General features: G+C 46.7%; 1 protein-coding gene across 1 annotated transcript in view; it reads left to right on the forward strand.

The window, feature by feature from the left end:
- Window positions 1–6,793: 6,793 nt before the first annotated feature.
- Window positions 6,794–22,622, forward strand: part of ITGA9 (integrin subunit alpha 9) — a 325,611-nt gene continuing 309,782 nt past the window's right edge. The window contains exon 1 of the mRNA XM_063113934.1: window positions 6,794–7,213. Within this exon, the coding sequence (XP_062970004.1) occupies window positions 7,029–7,213 (185 nt within the window). The 5' untranslated portion in view covers window positions 6,794–7,028. The remainder of the gene's footprint in view (window positions 7,214–22,622) is intronic.

Consider the following 22,622-nt stretch of genomic DNA (forward strand, 5'->3'; position numbering starts at 1 on the left):
TAAAGAAATTCCCTGACCTACGTTGTCTGATTGTAGGTCATAAGAACCCCATTCCAGAAAGGATCCATACCCTGGAGGAATAAATGCTGCACAAAGAGGTCAAGAAGAATCTGAACAGACAGGGCTTGCTGGATTTCTCTACTCAATCTGTTAGCATTAGATCATAATTTTCTTAACCAATAACATTTCTACGTGGCTGTCCCCACTTCATAGAACCTAAACATAAATATGGACAATTTTTTCTATATCTTTGGGGGTCTTCATTCTTTTTTTTCTTTTTTCTTAATTTTATTTTGTCGATATACAATGTGGTTGATTATTGTGGCCCATTACCGAAACCCCCCTCCCTCCTCTCTCTCCCCCCTCCCACCCAACAATGTCCTTTCTGTTTGCTTGTCGTATCAACTTCAAGTAATTGTAGTTGTTATGTCTTCTTCCCCTCCCCCGTTTTTTTTTTGTGTGTGTGTGAATTTATTTATTTATTTTTAGCTCCCACCAATAAGTGAGAACATGTGGTATTTCTCTTTCTGTGCCTGACTCGTTTCACTTAATATAATTCTCTCAAGGTCCATCCATGTTGTTGCAAATGGCAGTATTTCATTCGTTTTTATAGCTGAGTAGTATTCCATTGTGTAGATGTACCACATTTTCCGTATCCACTCATCTGATGATGGACATTTGGGCTGGTTCCAACTCTTGGCTATTGTAAAGAGTGCTGCGATGAACATTGGGGAACAGGTTTACCTTCAACTTGATGATTTCCATTCCTCTGGGTATATTCCCAACAGTGGGATAGCTGGGTCATATGGCAGATCTATCTGCAATTGTTTGAGGAACCTCCATACCATTTTCCATAGAGGCTGCACCATTTTGCAGTCCCACCAACAATGTATGAGTTCCTTTTTCTCCACAACCTCGCCAGCATTTATCGTTCAGAGTCTTTTGGATTTTAGCCATCCTAACTGGGGTGAGATGGTATCTCAGTGTGGTTTTGATTTGCATTTCCCGGATGCTGAGTGATGTTGAGCATTTTTCATATGTCTGTTGGCCATTGGTGTATCTTCCTTAGAGAAATGCCTACTTAGCTCTTTTGCCCATTTTTTAATTGGGTTGCTTGTTTTTTTCTTGTAAAGTTGTTTGAGTTCCTTATATATTCTGGATATTAATCCTTTGTCAGATGTATATTTTGCAAATATTTTCTCCCACTCTGTTGGTTGTCTTTTAACTCTGTTAATTGTTTCTTTTGCTGTGCAGAAGCTTTTTAGTTTGATATAATCTCATTTGTTTATTTTTCCTTTGGTTGCCCGTGCTTTTGGGGTCGTATTCATGAAGTCTGTGTCCAGTCCTACTTCCTGAAGTGTTTCTCCTATGTTTTCTTTAAGAAGTTTTATTGTTTCAGGGTGTATATTTAATTCTTTAATCCATTTTGGTTGAGTTTAGTGTATGGTGAAAGGTATGGGTCTAGTTTCATTCTCCTGCATATGGATATCCAGTTCTCCCAGCACCATTTGCTAAAGAGGCAGTCTCTTCTTTGGGGGTCTTCATTCTGAAGGCTCCCATGTCACATTAAACTATGATATAATAAAGTTTTCTGTGCCTTCATTTTGCGGGGGCTTTTTTGGGGGAGGCTGGTGGTCTGGTATGAACCCCTGATTTTGGTGTTACAAACTTTTTCTTCATATTCATCTGTGTTTATCAGGTGACTGTTCAGGGAACCTTCAGGGGGTTGAAGGTAATGTCTTCCCTTGGCTCCTACAGTTCCATGGTAACTGAGATCAAATTTCAGCCTGTGTCTTCTCAATTGGATCACTGTGAGGTTTAAATGAGATAAACCTATCTCTAACTACGCCCAGAGCAGTGTTAGACACACAGTGACTGTCCCTGCTTTGCCACTGGCAGCCTGGTCAGCCCACAGCAGCATCTGTCCTGCTCCAGTGTCTATGCAAGCTAGGCTCCCATAATCAGTGGTAGGTGTCTAAACCTCCACTTAGGGCTCTGCTGGGGTACACTCACACAAAGCCCAGAAATGCAAGCACTCATGTGGTTGATTCGTGGAAGATGTTAGAGAGTCACGTCTGTAGAGCTTTGTCAGGAGAAGTCAGCATTTCCCATCAAAGCCCAGCGGGAAGACACTTCAGAAAAAAAGAGCACAGGCAGAGGTCTGGCCCCAAATATTTCTTTTACTGCTTTCTCAACTGGAAGAACTAGGTGTATTTTCTGGTATAATGGAAGGTTTTTGTAATGAAAAGTTATATTTTTAAACCTAAAGATTACTGATCCAATCAGCTTGTACAAAGGACCTTAGGAATATACCTAGCTTTTGACCTAGTACTTATATAATACTTATATAATAGTACCTGTGAATATATAAGCAAGCAAAAAAAAGTTGGTAGAAAAAGGAAGGAAAAAAACAGACCAATTAATCTTACGACTTGTTCAAGGCTTACGAAAAACCGAAGTTGTTTCCACAGGGACATATAATCATTTCAATATTCCTCTCTGCGGTGGCGGGGGGGGGGGGGGGTATGGAGCCAGGGCCTCCAAACCATCACTTCATTTGCATTATTATGGTAACGGGGCTCTCAAGAGCTTTCAGCACTACAGGAAGTCAAGGCTGCCTTAGGGAAACTGATGACAGATTCTAGAAAAGGGATGAGATAGGTGAGCTGATAGTGTTCGCTGTTCAGCCTGCAACCAGAAAGGTTAACATAGAGCCTCAGATCAGGTCTCAAAGTGAGAGAATAAAGGAAAAGAGAGCATTTGGTTGTCATTTCAGTTAGAAAATTGGACAAGTGGTTCAGTGTTTCAAAAGGCAGAGTCCCATGAAGCAGATCTGCTTGTGAATGGCCAGGTTGGAAATCCTATGCCTCTCATCCCAGAGATAGCCACTTCAGAGCAAGTCTCAGGAGAAAGGCTTATTCTGGCAGCTAGGAAGTTGAGCTCACGCTTGATGGCAGATTATATAAATAACTAATAAAGTTTAGAGTTTTACAGTCAGAAAATGCTGTCCCACGAAGTCATCAATAGATTTACTAGCTTATTAGTATCCCTGTTTCATTGACTTACCAAGATTACATAGCTGGTCAGAACTGGAATTTAAATCCTTTTCATCTGATGCCAAAACCTATGTTTTTCCTACCACATCATGGTGCCACATGTTCAGAAATGCAATGTGGAATTCTAAATCTCTGTCCTGTAGAACATTGCTTCCCAAACCTGGCTGCTTAAAAAATCTCAGAAGAGGTTTTTGAAATACAGATTCCTGGGCCTCACCCATAGAGATTCTGACCCAGAGTGGTGTTTGTGAATCGTATTTTTAAATGGTTGCCTTGGGTTCTGGTATATAGCCAGGCTTGGTAGCCATTGTTTTGTTAATTAAAAGACCAATGCTATGATTTTTACATGATATCACTTTTAGGGTTTAGTTTATAAAGATGGGATCAGTGTGTTTTAGATTAGTGGTTCCTAACCTCTAAAAAACAACCTTACCTTTTAAAAATCTATTGAAAGCTATGGATCTTTCCCTAAGAAACACACACACACACACACTCCCAGACACACACAAACACACATACATTTTTTTTTTTTTTTTTTTTTTTTTTTTTTTATTTATTTATTTATTTTTTTAAATTTTATTTTGTCGATATACATTGTAGCTGATTAATGCTCCCCATCACCAAAACCTCCCTCCCTTCTCCCTCCCCCCCTCCCCCCCAACAATGTCCTTTCTGTTTGCTTGTTGTATCAACTTCAAATAATTGTGGTTGTTATATCTTCTTCCCCCCCCCCCCGGTTTGTGTGTGTATGTGTGTATGTGTGTGTGTGAATTTATATATTAATTTTTAGCTCCCACCAATAAGTGAGAACATGTGGTATTTCTCTTTCTGTGCCTGACTTGTTTCACTTAATATAATTCTCTCGAGGTCCATCCATGTTGTTGCAAATGGCAGTATTTCATTCGTTTTCATACACACATACATTTTAACATACAATTTTAAGAGGGTTATTATTTTTCTATTGCTGCTATAACATAATATATATATGTTATATATATCAAATATAGTATCTTAAAACAACAAAATTTATTATGTTACAATTTTGGAATTTCTTTTTTTCTAGATATTGACATGGGTCTCACTGGACTAAACCCAAGGTGTGGCAGGGCTGCGTTCCTTTCTGGAGGCACTAGGGGATAATCTGGTATTTTTTGCCTTTTCCAGCTTCTAGAAGCTTCTGGTCTTGGCTCATTGATCCCTTCCTCCATCTTCAAAGATAGTGATGTAGCATATCCCTGAACCTGCTTCCATGGTCACATCTCTTTCTCCGACTACAGCCAGGAAAGGTGCTCTGCTTTTTAAGGATTTATATGATTACACTATGCCCACCCAGATAATCCAGGAAAATCTCCCCATCTCAAGGTCTTTAATCACAATTTCCAGTCCTTTTTGCCATGTAAAGTAACATATTCACAGGTTCCAGTGATTAGGGTACGGATATGTTGAGGGGAAGCATTATTCTACCAATCACAGGGGGACTCAGAACCTCTGAATCTACACGGAGTACGTGTGAACTCTAGGTTAGGAGCATCTGTTTTGGATTCTATTCATTCCTGATGTTGAATCCGTCAGGAATTCTGTTTGGCTGCAAATGACAGAATCCTCAAAAGTAGTGGGCTCCTATAAGTTAGGTGTTTACTTTTTCTCATGTAGTAAAAGTCCCAAGGAAGGCAGCTGACATCAGGTGCAGCAGTTCTAGGACATCAGAGCTGAGGTCTTTGCAATTCTCCTGGCCTTTTCCTCGAGGTAGCCCTTGAGACCTCCATGGTTCAGGCAGGAGGCGAATGGCACAGGATGAAAGTCACAGGCCATGTGAGTCAGCTCTCCTTCAAGAAATCTTCCCAGAAGCTCCAACCCAAATAACATATGCTCACATCTCATTAGCCAGACATTGTCACATGGCCACTCTGTCTGCAAAAGAGACTGGGAAACATAGTTTTATTTATTTTTAAAGCTAGGCACAATAATGCTCCAACAATTACAGGCTCTGTTAGTAAGAAAAATGGGAAGTGTAGATACTGGGAAGACACTTTACAACATATGGAAACTTGGGTTTTGTGTCCTGCAATTGCAATGGACTATTTTCCATCCTCATACAATCAAAACACAGAGAAAGTTAAGTCTTCTTCAGAATCTCCCCCAAAGTGCTTCATTCTCTTACTAAGCTTGCTTTTCTTCGAGCAGTTTATTTTTTCAGCAACGTTTAAGCATCTACCTGTTAAGCATCTGCCTGGCACTGAGTGAGGCCTTGGGGATACCTGGATAACCAAGACACTCTTTTCACTCTAAAGAGTCTTACTGTTTATGGCGGGGGTGACAGAGCCAAAAATGATTAACAGATGTTATAAGTGTTGAGACAGAGGTATATGAACACTGCTATGGCAGCTCAGAAGAGAAAGGGGTAGAGGGAATGGCACAGACAGGGTGAGGTGAGAACTGGGCTTAGAAGACTAAGATGGGTGGGATTTTGCCAGTTGGAGACATTCCAATAAGAAATAACACTGGAAAAGGCACAGATGTGTGAAAATCCTTGCTGGACATGTTTAGGCAATAGCTAGAGGTTGTGTGTGGACACATTGTAGGGTGTGTGGGAAGTGAAGCTGGAAACAGGCATAAGATGGGGCAGGAAATGAGAGAGAGCCTCCATCTGAAGTCAGGCTAGGTAGCTCTGGCTCCAACCTGTAGGCAGTGAAGGGCCAAGAGGAGGGTTTTGAACCATATCCAAACTCTGTTGTAGAATAAAAAAGTGAGGAGAAGAGAACATAGGCAGGGAAACCACAACAGTGTGGTCAAACTTCATAATGATAAAAGAGTCAACTCAGTAGGAATCTTAAATTTGAGTAGTCAGATTCGTAGAGACAGAAGGTAAAATGGTGGTTGCCAGAGTCTGTGTGGGGACGGGGGAATTATTGTTTAATAGCTAAAAAGTTTGTTTTGCAAGATGAAAAGAGTTCTGGAGATGGATTGTGGTGATGGTTGCACAACAATGTACAATGTACTTTATACCCCTGAACTGTAGTTAAAAACGGTTAAGATGGCAAACTTTGTTATGTGTATTTCACCACAATTAAACACTCATGCGGGTGCGCGCACAAGGCGCTGCTGGACACCAGCCCCAGAGCTTCTGATTCAGCAGGTCTGGAGTGGGACCCGACATGTCCATTTCTGACAAGTTCCCAGGTGATGCTGCTGCTCGTTCAGAGACCACACTTAGGGAATCACTGGTGTAGGAGACCAGTGAGTAGAATAGGGGGAGGTGCGCTGCTCAGTCCCACCCAGCTACTGTTGTTATTAACAACAACGACGACAGCTGGCGTTTAATGAGCACTTGCCTCTTACAGGTTATCTCAGAGCTGGGTGAAGGGGCAGCGGATGGGCAGGTCCAGAGTACAAAGTCGTCCTTCACCTGGGTTGCCTTGGTCCTTGTTGGTGTCAGTGTGAGAATGAGAGGGAGAGTGTGACACGAGCAGAGTCAGGCCCAGCAGGGCTGGCAGAGCGGATCAGGGTCGCCTCCGGTTGCCCCAGCGCCCAGGGCGCGGTGGGGAGGTGGGAAGCCCGAGGCGCCCAGTCGGGTCGCGGGCCAGACTCCGGGCCCGGGAGGTGTGCGGGGGGCCCTCAGCCCGCAGGGGGCGCTCCCGCGCCGTCCCGCCTCCGGCCGCCCGGGCCGCCCACCCCGCGGGCGCGCCTCTCCGCAGTCCAGCGCCGCCCGGCCCGGGACCCGCTTGCTCCGAGCGCGCAGACTTCTCGGCCGCCCTGGGGACGGCGTCCACTCGGGGCCGCCCCTGCGCTTGCCTTCGGCGCCCGCTCAGCCCAGCGCCCCCGCCGCGGTGCCCGGCCCGGCGCCTGCATCCCGTCCGCTTCCGAGCGCAGAGCTCCCGCCCCGGGGAGCGTCCCGGCCGTCGGCGGACCCCGCGGCCCGCGAGCTCGGCGCCCTGCTCGCCGGGCAAAGGGGAGGGCGGCGGCCGGCTGGGGATGGGCGGCCCGGCGGCGCGGAGGGGCGCCGGGGGGCTCCGCGCGCTGCTGCTCTTGCTGGTGGCCGCGGGGATCCCCGCGGGCGCCTACAACCTCGACCCGCAGCGCCCCGTGCGCTTCCAGGGCCCCGCCGGCTCCTTCTTCGGCTACGCGGTGCTGGAGCATTTCCACGACAACACGCGCTGGTGAGTGCGCTCCCGGCTCCCCGACCCCGGCCCGGCCACCGCCCCGGTCCCCCGGCCCGGCCGCCGCCGCCTTTCCGGCCTCGTCCACGCCGCCGTCCCGAGGGGGCGATTTAAATGTCTCCACTGCGCGCGGCTCGGCCGCGGGGGAAAGGCGGGAGCAGGAGGACGCGCGTCCCGGCCCCGGCCCCGCTGACGTCTGGACCCCGGCTTCCCCGGGGTCCCCGCCCGAGTGTGCGGGGAGAACCGTAGAGTTGCGTCCTCGGCCTCCCAGCCAGGCTCGGCTTAACACTCTCGATCGCAAAGTATCGCGAACCCCGCAGGGCCCCAGGACACAGGGCACTCGAGAGGCACAGCCCCCAGTTTCAGGGAACTCTTGGGGACGGTTTAAGCCTTTCCAGCCCGCTGCATACAGGAAGCAGAGTAGCCCGGAGATGCGAGGGGCCGTGTGTGCGTGGGGGGTTGGGGGGGTCCCGAGATCCGGGGGGGGGGATTGGAGTCTGGAGGCCCCCTCCGCCCCACAAGGCCCCCTGCGGAAGCGGAGCTGAGAGGCTCCGGGATGAAGGGAAGAATGGGGGCGGACCCTGGAGTGACAAGGCCCGAGGGGCTGGTGGGTGTTTTCTTGGGGAAGCCTGGGCCTCATCTCAAACGGACCATCCGACCTGGAGACAAGCACCAGAAGCCTTAGGTGAGGGATGTGGTTCTGTAGAGGTCAGGGAGTTCAGTTGCCCCCTCAGAGTCCCGAGGAGTGGACCCCAAGAAGGGGTGGGGGCTGTCCCCCATGAAGCACCGCCAGCGAAGTGGTACAGAGCTTGTGCGACCAACCCGGGAGGAAAAGCCAAAGAGAAGTTGGTGGCCTCCTTGGCCACTTCCCCTGGATCAGAGGGAATGAAACAGCCACACGAGGATCACTTCGTCAGAGAGAGAGGCTGTGGGTGGTTTCCTGTTCAAGGTCACGTCTCTGTAGGGGCCCAGGTGACAGCTAGTGGGGGGTGGATTTTATTGTGCATTCACCAGCTAGGGCACCCGTAGGGTTGGCAGGCTGGGAGGTCGAGGTCAGTGATGCATGTGCTGCTCTCAGCGTGTAGTTATTCGGGAGAGTCACTGCACTGAATTGGACAGAGACTGAAGGAAAAGGGTGGTTTGTGGATCCATGTCCTCAAGCATTCCTAGAAGAGGGAACTCATTGATCAGCTCGTTGACAATCATGCTGTTTAGGAAAGCTGCCTCCAAAGGAACCGGTTTTCAAAGTCCTTGTGCAGCTCTTCTTCAGTCCCACTTCCTAACATTCACTCCAGTTGCTGAGTTTAAGACCAGACTGTCTCTTCCTGCACTTGCCAAATCCCCGTTTTAAAACAAAGCAGGCTGAACACCTTTTCTACGTCCTTCAGACTCAGGATCCATTGTGGGCTTTGGATTTGGTACAGAATGCAGCCTGGGCAGAAGCAGCTGCAGAACGCATCCCAGAATCTCATATTGGGTTTTTGGACTGTGGGACCTTGGCACCAATCTTGTGGCAAGAGCCATCAAAAATAGAAGGTTGTTTCTGGGTAGGGAGCTGCTGAAGAAGGGCAGGCAGAGCTGGGGCATTGTGTACGGTCTGCAGGCTGTGGCTGGCTGGTGTGCCTTGAAGTTCTTAATGGCCAGAGGGAGAGGTGCTGGGTTTCTGTAACCTGGATTTGGATGGGACACAGGTCAAAGCCGCTCCAGCTGGGAGACAACTGGGTAGAGTCAAGAGCAGATCTGACAGAGAAAGGTGTTCAGCCTGCTCTATTTTAAAAAGGGGATGAAGAAAAGCTGTGTGATGTGAATCAATTTGGCAAGCGCAGGAAAAGATGGTCTGGCCTTGAACTTGGCACCCAGGGTAAATGGCAGGGAGGAATGTGGAATTGGGCAGTAATGCTGGTGCATGTTTTTCCTACCAGTAGAGATGTGGGACAAATATTTCAGGGATTCGTGGGAACTCATGCAGCTGACTCCTGGTCTCTCTTGTTCTGATGCTAAGCTGCCTGCTGTTTGTATTGGAGTACTTATCCCTATGGTTTTACCTTATCCAGGTACCAACTAAACTCTGCTAAAATCTTCCTAAAGCAAATCTTCCTTTTTCTGCCCCATACTGCTTTAATTTTTTCTTAGTTTTTGCTTCTCTCCTTGATTTCTGTTCCCTTGGTGTTTTTTTTTTTTCAAGTATTTTCCTGTCTATTCTTTTTCTCTCTTCCCCCTTCCCCTCAGTATTCTTTGTCTTAGACCTTGAACATATTCTCTGCTGATTATGCTATCCAGTCTTGATAAGTGGCCTTTGAAGCAAGAGACTTCCAACATCCCCTTCTTTCTCCTTTTTCTTTTCTCTAGAGGCCGGACTTACAGTGAGGCTAATGAAAACCAAAAGCCTCTCATTTGCCCAGGCCCCTACCAAAACCCTGGGTCTAACTTCATATTCATAATTTTGTATTAATTTTCTTAAAGGTAGTTGCCCTAAATTTATAGTATTCAGGTCCTGTGAAGTCTGGATCTACTCTAGGTCTCTACCTTCACTTTCAACTCTGGAGTTGGTTGGTTGACTTAGTGACTGATTGCTGGTCTCTTACTACGAGGCATCCCTGGCCCTGGATCTTCTAGCTCTAGTTGAAGGACATGTAGGTTGTTTCTATTCAAGATTATAAACAACAGCAGGGGTAAACATCCTTGTAACTAAATTCTTATGGACATCCTTAATTATTTCCTTTAAATAAATCCCTGGGTCAGAGAGGATGTTTTAAGGCATTCTCTGTGTGTTACCAAAGTGCCAGGGAAGCTGAAGTGCATACTTTAGAGAAATGCATTGCTGTTCAGGCGCTGGAGTTTTGGAGTAGTTTAGCCCAGGCCTGCTCTATTGCAATGGAAGAGCATAGAAACCTACCTGAGGGTGACTTAAAAAGATCACACAGTCAAAATGGGCAAGGAAAGTAAGTAGTATAGACATAAAAAGGAAAAGTAGTATACCGACAGTTTGAAAGGAGAAGACAAAAATTAATTAAGCCTTGTATCTTGTGTCTTTCTTCTTGAAATTACTTTTTAGCTTCTTAATTCAGTATTTTGTGGTTTAAGACGTCTGCTTCCTGCTAATTAACCACCTGTTTTACAGGCAAAAGGCTGTGTTGTGTGTAGAGTAAGGGAGGGAGAAAAATGTGCTGGAAAGGACCAGGGGAGAGCCCCAACACCAAGGTCAGTGTAGACTCTGCAGGGGACAGAGCTGAGGATTCCCTTGTTGAGGTCCCCTAGATGCACATCCCAAAGCACATGTATGTGCTGGGTTAGTAGAACTAACACTTCTTCTCTAGTTCCATAACCGAGCATGTCCACCAATTCTTTTGTAAACCAGAATTGTAACTGACCAGAGTGTCATAAATCTCTGCCTAAGGGATGGGGTGATCTTGCTTTTCGCAGCCCTGCTGACTGAGTCCAGCTTCTGTAGCCATATCACACTGAGAACAGAGCCCCAGACTAACTTCTCTCAAAGTGCTTGCTTAATGGTCCCTCTGTTACCATGCTTTGGGCAGTGAGAATTGTCCCCATGACTAGATGGACCAGCATATCCTGGGCAGTGTTAAAGATGACATTTGGATCAGCTTGGATGTGAACATGCAAATGATTCAAATTCCTTTTTTCTAGCTTCCTCTCCTATACCTCCCACCCCTCGGTCTTCTGGCATCCTTTGAACAGCAGAAGTAGGTGCCAGTGATCGCGGACAAAGCTGATTTCTGTCCCCTTCCCTTAGGCGTGGACCAGTTCCTCAGCTTCAGGGCCAACACTGTAACACCCTGTGATATAAATAAATGCGGCCCGGCTGGTGTCAGCTCCCAAAGCAAGCATCTTTCACACCCCTCTGTCGCCCTCCCCCTCTCTGCCCCAGACGCCCTGGAGTCCGAAGTGGTTGGGTGCGCTGGCTTCCTTTCTGGCGACGTGCTTCCTCCCCCCTCTCCTGGGACGCATCAAGGCGGCTGTGCTCAGGCACTGAGCAAGTGCTTGGAAATGGAAGCTGCACTTGGCTTTTTGCTTTGTTAAGATTGTCAGAGCATCGTTCAGTGAGGAATAGGAGGCAATTCAGAGCCAAGGAGAACATAACATCCTCGATTTGCATTAAGGTTGAGAATGAAAAGAACAAGCTAGACAGTGCTGGTGAGCTGCTCAGTGCAGTCACTGCTAGCCAGACGTATTGCTATTTAAATCAAAATTAGTTAGAGCTAGGTAAAATTAAGAATTCAGCACCTCAGTTGCACTAGCCACCTTTCAAATGCTCAATAGTCATATGTGGCTAGTTGCTACTGTGTTGGACCATGGAGAGAACATCTTCATTCCAGAAGGTTCTACGGGACAGTGTGAGTTTACAGCAATGACTTAAGTCTTAAAGGTCTGGGCAAAAAACAAAAGAAGATCTTAGAAAAAGAAAACCAACCCTTAGCATATTTGAGTATTAAAACTGAAATGGGGGTACGTAAATCTAACTAAAAATTGTGGACCACCGAAGAGGCTGAACTCTTTTTATTCATGAAGCATGGGAGCACCTGCTGTCTGCTAGGTCTAGGAATTCAAGAATGAAAAATTTCACAGTCTGATGGGTGAGAAAATTGTGGGGTTCTAGTCTCGTGTTTTTCCCAAAAAAACATGATGGGGGAGAGGCTTGTCCTCAGGCAGGCACTGGTTGTTCAGAGGGGCAGAGAGACTCCTGTGAAGATGAGTGGTTTAGAAGGATTGTCCTGGGATCATGGGCCCTGCTGCCCTGGTTTCTGCCAGTTTGGTGAGAAAACACTCAGAAATGAAGGTGGTAGCCCTGCCTTCTCATAACCCATGGTGGGCATCTTCACTGAGTTCCTTTGTCCCATGCCAGGCTCTTAGGGGAAGGTGTAGCTTCATTTCCTCATCTGGATTTTCTGGAAATGGCATTTTCAGACCTTGTTCTTGGTCCTCACTCCATCTGCAGAGCCTGCGTTCTCAAGCTCTTGGGTAGGGACAGGACATATATGAGGTTCGAGTTCTAAAGGGACCCAGAAAGTATCTTCTCAGGTTTTCTGGGGTGTGTCCCTGAAGATCTTGAGAAGCTGGTAGAGGGTGCTGTTTCCTGAGCTGGTGCTGAATTCTGTCTGGGGGCAGAGGCTGTGTCTTGCCCAGGGGAGAACCTTCCAGGGCAAGACAACAGACTCTTCTCAGCCAGTCATTGACAGCCCTGGGTGTGAGAGTGTGAAGGGCCAGGCCCCAGCCAGCTCTGATTTCCTGGTGACAGGCTGCTGTTCAGGAAATGGTCTCCTTCTGATAACTTCTATTGTGGTTTGTCCAGGGAAAATGTTTACACATTTACTAAAAGCAGAAGTGGTGTCCTCTGAAATCATTTACATTCAAGGTAGTTGCATGTACCTTTAAAAATCAAAATTAATTCTATCAGATAGGATTTGCTGGGCATTTGTAAGAGGTCAGATGCTTTCATAAGCATAATATTTTTTAGTTGAATCTTTGTGACAGTGTGGTGAGTGATTTCCAGTTTGTTAGTTGGGGAACCAGAGCTTACAGAGTTATATGCCTTGTTCAAGGCCCACCCCAGCCTGGGAGATCAATGCACATTTCTTGGGGCTTGTGTCAGTTTGCATCCTCTAAGAAGCAGATGCTAAGACAAAGATAGGAATGCAAGAGAATTGTTGGGGTTGGAGGTAACACCTGCAGAAGAGAAGAGGAGAAGAAGCAGGATCGGGTAGGGAGAGCCTTGGACTGCAGTGATGCAGATCTGATTAAAGTCTCAGTCAACTCCACAGGGACCACTGGGTAGAAATGGCTATCCTCTGCTACAATCAGTCATTGGCTGGGGCTGGCTGGGATGAGCATGGCCTGAGCTCCACTCCTGCAGCAGATCCTGAAAGGACCTCAGCTGGAGGCTGTCAGCTGACAAACCCCCTTGCAGCTGAACAGCATGAGGTGACCCACACCTCCATGGCTGCCCTTGAGCCCGTCATGCACGGATGGTGTGTTAGGAAGGTATGAGATGTGCTTCTCTGCCTGCAGTCGTGGCTGGGGGCAGCTGTGTCTTTGCTCATCCCACTGTAATCAGTGTATGGAGTATTAGGATTGAGGGCGGGACCATTGGAACTGGCCCAGAAACAGAATTCAGAGCATTCTTGCTGCTTGCTGGCTCACAGGGTGTCTCTTTCTGATGTCAGAGAAGTCACAGGTGAGGGATTTCAAAGGAAGGGAGCTCTACCTTACATTGAACCATCGAGTGCTCTGAACTGCAGATTCTTTTAACCAAGTGGATATGGCAACCAACCAAAGCAGGATAAAATGTTTTATCCCAACCTTCCTTTCTGCCAGAGGGAGCTTTAGGAAGCAAAAGTGAGTCCAAGATTGGGAAAAATCTAGAGTCTTTGACGGTCCCCAATGTCTGCTTTTTAGGAGAGCAGAAAGGACTTCTGTTGTGAGTTTAAATTAGTAGCAATGATAGCAACAGTAGCAACAATATACTGTGTACTTAGTATCTGGTAAGTGCTGTTGTACATACTTCACTGATGTTAGCTCATTTAATGTTCCCCAAAATAATTTCAGCTGGTGTCTTTGTCCATTCAGTCTGCTATAACAAATTACCATAGACTGGGTGGCTTACAACAGAAATTTATTTCTCACAGTCCTGGAGGCTGGGAAGTCCAAGATTGAGGCCCCAGCAGATTGGGTGTTTGGTGAGGGCCTGCCTCCCGGTGCATAGATGGCGGTGTTCTCACATTCTAACCTCACATGGCAGATGGGGTGAGGGGGCTCTCTGATGAGGAGGCCACTTTTATGAGGGCACCAATCCCGTTCATAAAGGCTCCACCTCATGACCTGCCCACTTCCCAAAGGCCCCATCTCCAAATACCATCACCTCGGGGTGAGGTTCCAACATATGAATTTGGGGGGGGGGGACACACACACTCAGTCTATAGCAGCTGGCTATCATTTTATTCTCATTGACAGAGGTGGAAACTGAGGCCCAGAGGCATTATTTGCCCAAGTCACATGGTTAGTGAGTAGCAGAGTGGAGCCTTTACCCACCCAGCCCGACTGCCTCTCAGGAAGTCAGGAATCTGAGTTTGGGGGCTTCAGAGCATCCAAGCATCTGTCCTGTGAAGTTCTGTCCTGTCCTACTTTGCTGGAGAAATTATGGAATTACAATAGCAGGAGTTCCTCTGCAGCACCCCTTGGGGATGCTAATTTATGACCCAGTGGCTACCTCTGGGGGAATGCTGGGGTTCTGTTTTCTGGAGACATTTGATCACTGAGTGAACAGGGACCCATTGATTCTGCCAGGGACATTTGAAGGGCCTGCTCTCTCACCAAGTCTGTCTGGCATTAAGACAGAAGTGTCCTAGGAAAGATGGAGCATTCCGGAATATTCCATGTATCCATCTAACCTCCCTGGGCTGCTTTGTTACCATCCCCCCCATCCACTCAGAGTCCTCCTGGCTCCCACCACTTATTTAGGGAGCTCTGTCTGGAGAGCAGACCATAGCTATAGCGGCCAGTGTTTAGGATTCACTCCCGGATTTGTAACTTTATAAAAGAAATCAAACTTCCTGCACAAGTGGCCAACAGTATGTGAAAAGATGATTTGTATCCCCAAATACTTGAACATAAAAAGCATGAAACTAATTTCCTCCATCTTAGGTCATCTCTTGGTGTGTTTAAGGCCACCTGGGAGGTGGCCTCTCCTACCCCTTTCTGACTGTCTAGTGTTAAAATGCCAAGGCGGGTGCAAACCCTAGCGTAAACTTGGTGTTGTGCAGGACACACCAGAGGACAGGGCTGTAGAGGTCTTGGCATCTGTTTGCACCAGGACGGGTCCTAGAGAGTGGATGTTCCAGATTCAGCTGACTGGGGTCTTTCTGGCTCTACCTTTGTGTGGTCCCTGATTCCCCAGCAACAACCAGATCTGTGGTTTCTGTGCCATAAGAGAGGGGACTGCCAAGGTGCCCAAGACCCTGGTGGCCATGAGGGTGAGCTCCAGCATCAGCCCCGTCCCCAGCCTGCCTTACTCAGCTCCCCACTTAGAAGCTGTGTCATCTTGGCAAGTTTCTTCAGCTGGTTGGGCCTCAGTTCCCTCTTCTGTAAAAGGGTAATAGGGGTCTCTCCCTTATCAGGTTGTTGGCAGCATAAATGAGATGATGTCTACAGAGCCCAGAACATAATACATGGGACATAGTAAGCCCTTGATAGATATTAGAGGTTATTTTTATTTTTATTTTGATCTGATTTCTGAAATTCGTGGTCTTTTCATCCTGACTTGAGATGCTAAAAGAGCTTGCCTTCAGTGCATTTGTTGACTGATTGATTCAATCATCAGACCAAGTGTCAATTTTCAACATGGAAATGATGAATGAAATATTCTTACATAGACACATTCTTCATTATGTGTGGTCTCTAAAATTTTGGTCCTGCTCTATATAAATCTGCATTTTCATACATTCATTTATACCCTTCCTGCTTCTAAAAAGAATCTGAGAAACTAGATCCATACCTCTCACCGTATACTAAAATCAACTCAAAATGGATTAAGGATTTAAATATACACCCTGAGACAATAAAACTTCTTAAAGAAAACATAGGGGAAACACTTCAGGAAATAGGACTGGGCACAGACTTCATGAATACGACCCCAAAAGCACGGGCCACCAAAGGAAAAATAAACAAATGGGATTATATCAAACTAAAAAGCTTCTGCACAGCAAAAGAAACAATTAAAAGAGTTAAAAGACAACCAACAGAGTGGGAGAAAATATTTGCAAAATATACATCTGACAAAGGATTAATATCCAGAATATATAAGGAACTCAAACAACTTTACAAGAAGAAAACAAGCAACCCAATTAAAAAATGGGCAAAAGAGCTAAGTAGGCATTTCTCTAAGGAAGATATCCAAATGGCCAACAGACATATGAAAAAATGCTCAACATCACTCAGCATCCGGGAAATGCAAATCAAAACCACATTGAGATACCATCTAACCCCAGTTAGGATGGCTAAAATCCAAAAGACTATGAACGATAAATGCTGGCGAGGCTGCGGAGAAAAAGGAACTCTCATACATTGTTGGTGGGACTGCAAAATGGTGCAGCCTCTATGGAAAATGGTATGGAGGTTCCTTAAACAATTGCACATAGATCTACCATACGACCCAGCCATCCCACTGTTGGGAATATACCCAGAGGAATGGAAATCATCAAGTCGAAGGTATACCTGTTCCCCAATGTTCATCGCAGCACTCTTTACAATAGCCAAGAGTTGGAACCAGCCCAAATGCCCATCATCAGATGAGTGGATACGGAAAATGTGGTACATTTACACAATGGAATACTACTCAGCTATAAAAACGAATGAAATACTGCCATTTGCAACAACATGGATGGACCTTGAGAGAATTATATTAAGTGAAACAAGTCAGGCACAGAAAGAGAAATACCACATGTTCTCACTTATTGGAGGGAGCTAAAAATTAATATATAAATTCACACACACATACACACATACACACACAAACCGGGGGGGGGGGAGAAGATATAACAACCACAATTATTTGAAGTTGATACAACAAACAAACAGAAAGGACATGGTTGGGGGGGAGAGGGGGAGGGAGAAGGGAGGGAGGTTTTGGTGATGGGGAGCATTAATCAGCTACAATGTATATCGACAAAATAAAATTTTAAAAAAATAAATAAATAAATAAATAAATAAATAAATTTGGAGAGACACATACATTCAAACAATAGCAGTAACATTCAGTTAATTTGCTGAAATCACTCAGGAAAAACTTTGTAATCATAATGGTGAAATCTTTTGTTTTGGGGTTTTTTTTTTTTTGTAACTAATGATTATAAATGCACATGTTTTATTTGTAAATAAAGTTAAAATTATAAATCTGTAAAATTAAAAAAAAAAAAAAAAAAAAAAAGAATCTGAGATGGCTCAGATCCTTTTTGGAATGTTCACTTGATGCTCTTAGGTGCGGGAGGAAAAGACCAGTCCTTTTGCTATGCCTCCTTCTCTGGCTGCCTCCCCTCAGCGTGTCTGCCAAGATCTGAGCTCCAGTCCAGGGCAGCAGCCTCTGAGGACCCTTCACTCCCTGACAAGGCAACCTAGGGGCTGATACCACTCCAAGGTGGGGCCCTGCCTGTGCCTCTCTCTTTCCCAGTTGGGCGTGGAACTACACCCATTTCATTCTCTGACTCAGCATTTTCTGGTATGGATTGCACCCCTCTCCCTCCCTTTATTTACTCCAACCTAGGTTCCCTGGATGAAAATGATCATTATTGCCAGCCTTTTATGAATACTTCCTATGTACCAGAGGCTCTATTCTCACAGTCACCCTCATGCACTGGGGGCTACTATTGCTGAGGCACAGAGAAGCCAAATCACTTGTACAAGTAAATTGCAGAGTTGTGATTTGAGCTCAGGTGGGCCTGATTTAATGCCAATCTGACTATTCTTAGGGTCAGCCATGCTGCCCTCCCCACCTCCACCTGCATCGAGCCCCTGTCCAAGGTATCAGCTTCCTTAGGAGGAAGGAAAAGTGTCCTGCTGCTGCTTTGGGGAGCATTTGCCTGCTCTTGGCCTTGCAGATGAGAGACTCTAATCCACTTGTACAAGTGATGCCATCCTGGGGTGTCTGGCCCCCCAAACACTGCCGTTTCCCATTTCCTTTTGTGCCTCACCACTACCGTGGGAGGGGCCTTGCATTTGTTTTTCTCTTTCTTTTAGAGATAAGGAAAAGGAGGGGCCAATGCGGCCAGGAGACTTGTCCAAGGCCACATAGCTGGGGAGGAGTTGGCACCCTCTTCAGGGCTGTTTCTATACCCCACCCTGCCTGTCCCATGTCAGGGCCCTCAGTAAAAGTTTGTGATCCTGGTTGGTGATGAGATTATTTTAGGCAAAGGAAAGAAGACCAAGTAGCTAGAGGAGCCATAGCAATAATTTTCAGTTGCAGAGTTGGATTATTGGTTTGGACTCAGGAGAAAGTACTGGGCAGGGGAGTTACCATGGTCCAGTTACCTTCAGAAGTGGCATACCCTAGCTTGATGTTTTCTCTTACCACCATATTGCTGCATAAAAAAGCACGCTAAAACTTAGTGATTTAAACTAACCACCATTTATTAGTTTATGATTCTGTGACTGACAGTTTAGGCTGGGTTCAGATGGGTGGTGGTTCTGTTCTCAGCTGGGTTCACTCATGCATCTGTGGTCAACTTCTGGGCTGGCCATTTGGCTGGCTGCTGCAGGTCTGCTTCAGCTGGAAGACGCATCTCTGCTCCATGTGTCTTTCATCCTCCAACAGGTTAGCCTGGGCTTACACATATGGTGGCTAAGCAGGGTTCCAGGAGAAACATCAGAAGCATGCATGGTCTCTTGAAGCCTAATCTCAGAAGTATAACCATGCCCCTACTGCCACATTCTGTTGGCAAATGCAAGTTACAGGACCAGCCCACATCAAGAGAGGGGGAAACAGACTTCATTTTTTGCTGGAAGAAGCTGCAAAGTCACACTGAAAAGGGCGGGGATAAAGGAAGGAAGAGTGGAGAATTGTGGGCGCTTCTGTAATCTGACTGGTGGTGAAAACGTCCTGGCCGTCCCTGGATTTCTGTGATCTCTGCAAGAGACTGAATAAATTCTGGCCCAGTACACCAGACAAGCGGCCAAGGTTATGAGGATCTGTGAGCTCCTGTGGTGCCAAGAGTTGGAGCTGGGACCAGTTGGGTGTCAAGGTGTTTGGACTACCACTGCCCAACATTTTAGCATTTCTTTAAACACCTTCTTTGTGCCAGTAATTGGGCTGGGTGCTTTATAAACATTCTTTTGCTTAAACCTTACAAGAACCCTTCTTAGGTACATTTTTATTCCTTCTGTTTTACAGAGGAGGAAAACTGAGGCTCAGAGTGGTTAAGAAACTTGTCTGAGGTCACACAGCTTGTCAGTGGTAGAGGCAGGATTTGAACCCCGTGTCACTGCCTGTACTACTTACACTTCACCACTCTGAGTAACTTGCTCACAAAGCTTAGAATACAGGTGGAACTGTTAGTTAAAAACCTCTGGAAAGCAGTAAGTATCCACTGGTTAACCATCTAAAGTCTCAGTTTCCCCAAATGTAAGAAGAGTGTCTAAAGCCTTTCAGATTCCACAGCTCCAGCTGGCAAACATTGGTCCCTAGTAAGTCTCCTCCGTCTGGGAGTGAAGAGTTTGGTGTGGTCAGAGGTGCTCAAGCCTCAGCTGTTTTCTGCCCAGTAAGTGATGTGGAGTCATTCCTGGGGTTTTATCGTGGTGGACACGCAGTGATTGAATTCAACTCATGTAACCGAAATGTGGGTCTCTGGGGAAGCTTTGGCTTTGGGATCAAATGTATGAAAGCAAACCTAATGTGTTTAAAGTTTTTAATCCCCAGTTGCTGTCCTTGATCTGGCTGTAATTTCGCCCTGTGGAATCGCTGCTGTGGCATTTGTGGGGAGGGAGGGAGCCTTTGAGACACTGTCAGTTCCCAGCCTTCCCCAGGGAGGCAGCTGTGGCTCAGCCCTTCTCTGCCACCTGCTCTCCAGGTAATCTAGCTCCAGATTGCCCTCAGGATGCGAGAGGTGGGTTCAGAGCAGGGATAGCAGCTGCAGTGGAGCCTGTGCAGCCAGCTTGCCCGAACACTCACAGGGAACTGAGGAAGGGGATTTGTTGGGAAAACAGAGGGCATATAAACTGCCATAAGCAAAGAGAGTTTGGGGCCTGGAGAGAGCCCTCCCTTGGACACGGGCACGCTGGGTTCAGATCTCAGCTCTGCCACTTCCCAGCGTTGTTAACCCACCATCTCTGAGTGGAATACGCACAAGAAGCTGCCTGACAGGATAGCCTCGAGTAAGAAATCAGACTCTCAGGAGCATAACTGGTGCTGGCAGATGGACAGATGGGCCCACATTTCCCAAGAGGCTTGTGAACTAAGAGAGGCACTCCTCTGGTTGGCATCATGCCAGCAATGTCACGGTTTTGTTTGGAAAAGCAAGAAGATGATTGAAATTCACCTCTTGGGTAGCTTGAATCTGATGGGGAGGAGAAAGCTTTCCTTTCTGTTCCAAACTCCTGTCTGTTCTTTGACATATTGGGGCTCCCATATCAAAGTTCTAACCTTGGAGCTGCCTACAGAGCCTCAGTTGGGTTTTCTCAGGTGAGGTCATATGTGTGAGCGGCTGGCACCAGAGGGGGCACCGGGTGGCTGTTGGTTCCCTTTTCCTCCTTTCTAGCAGCTATGGACTGGGTGGGATAGGGAGTAGGTGATGCACTTGACTGCTGGGTGCATGCTTCAGCTTGGCATTCTAACACGATTTGTGGGCTGGGACAAGTCCTGTGACCACCTCTGGCCACCTGCTTCCGCATCTGTAAAATGGGGATAATATTAGTACTTCCCGTAGTGTAGCTGTAAAGACTAAATTTGACACTGCCCATGATGAGCCTATAAGTACTTTGTACATACTGGTTGTTCTAATTAGAAATCCAGAGTCCTGAGTTAATGAGAGGATTCTAAAAAGTGTTTGGGGTTTGCAGCATCTTTAACTGGGGATGGGCTAGGAGGCGAGCCTCTCTCCTCAGGGTAATCTCTTTATATTGGCTCCAAATGAACATGGTTATTTATAATCAGTACAGGTGGTTATATAGTAGTTCTTAGACTATAAATCACCTGGAGAGCTTGTTAAAATATACATTCTGATTTAGTGGAATAGGTATAGGCCTAGATTCTGCATTTCTCTCAAGCTCTGGGTGTTCTCCGTGCTGCTGGTCTGAGGACCACACTTGAAGTAGTGAGCAAAGGTGAGAATCAGCTTGATGAGTTATTGATGGGAGCCTGCTGGTGGGGATACTTAGGCCCTTTTATGTGGTAACCAGCAGAGGAAAGAAACAATGTCAAGAGCACCAGGGAAGATTTTGGGGGATGTTTGAAGTGGCTGGGATGTCTCTTTGTAACTCAGGATAATGAGAGAAAAAGCAAGTGGCATCTTTTCAGTGGCTTGTCCTGAACTCCAGGCCATCGTAATCTCCCTATCTCTTGGGATCAGTCTGGCAAACAGCCAGCTGAATTAACTTCAGAAGAGACACGCTCGCGGGCTGGCCTGCAGCAGCAGTCTTGCTGGACAGGCGCCTAGGTAAAGAGCAGCATGGACTGTGGAGGAAGCTACGATGTTCCGTAAACAGTGATACAGCACATCCTCCAGCATGCCACCCTGTAAGTGTCGTGCACACGTGCGCACGCATGCCCCTGTTGCTGGCTTCATTTTCCATTGCACAGGATTCGGGAAGAAGCTTCTCATCCGCCCAGCTAATAAGAAGTTTGAGCCAGAGCATAATCAGTGTTCAAATCAGCCATTGTTGTTGAGTACTTTGGGCTTGGAAGAAATAATAATTCAGCAGGTCCCTTCTCTACTTTAGATTTTGATATAAATTTTGCCCCTCTCAGTCTGGGTCTAGGGTGGGGGAAGCAGAACTTGAGAATTAAACTTTCCAAGATCTCTTCCTGCTTGAATAACTGCAAATCCATGTCTGTAAACTTGGAGCAGTGGCACTATCTGAAATTTCCAGAGTTTCAGTGCCCATCTGGGAAACACAATAGAGGAACAGGCTATTGTATCTTGTAGCTATTTCTCTTCCCTTGTATATGAAGAGTTATCACCCATTATTTTTTTGATTTTTATAAAATAAGTTACAAGTGGCAGTTTATTAACTGTGCTGATGTCAATTTGGAGTTGGTGAGAATTTTTTGACCCAGGCCAGTGGCACTGAGGTTTTTGAGTGGAGGAGATATTTTGAGCTGCCTAGCTCTTGGAACCTGACATGTGAAAGACTGAGGATGTTTCAGCAGTTTAGATGTCAAACTGCTAATTCTTCTCACCTGTGAAAACAGCTGGTTTTAGCCCAATAATTGACTTGCCATGGTGGCTCTCAAGCTCAGCCCCAGAAGCAAGGGGGAAAATTGATCCCTTAATGTGGCTTTCTTCTCACTGAAGTTTCATTTGTGTGTCATTATGCATTTGAGTTAGAGCAACCAAGGGCCGGCCAAACTGCCCTTGTGTGGGTGAGGGAGGTGGTGTGGTCTGTTTGGGAAAGAGCCTGCTTGGATTTCCAGAGGGCTGTGGGTTCCAGCCCTGCTTCTGCTTGAGCATTCTGCAGCTACGGCCCACCACAGCGAGGCTAGGGTGTGTGCTGCCCGGCAAGAACACGGAGGGCACCTTCCCAGGGCATTACTGAGGGGCTTCAGGGCAGCTTGGGGGCCCTCAGTGTTGGGGGCCTGGCTCCTCTCACCCCCCAGCAGGGCTTCTTCCTCACAGAATCAAATACAGACCTCCAAGACTGACCTGGAAAGAGACACTCCAGTGAGGGGTGCAGCTCTCGGGCTCTGTGT

Source organism: Cynocephalus volans, chromosome 11 (assembly GCF_027409185.1).
Source record: "Cynocephalus volans isolate mCynVol1 chromosome 11, mCynVol1.pri, whole genome shotgun sequence".
Classification (NCBI taxonomy): Eukaryota; Metazoa; Chordata; class Mammalia; order Dermoptera; family Cynocephalidae; genus Cynocephalus; species Cynocephalus volans.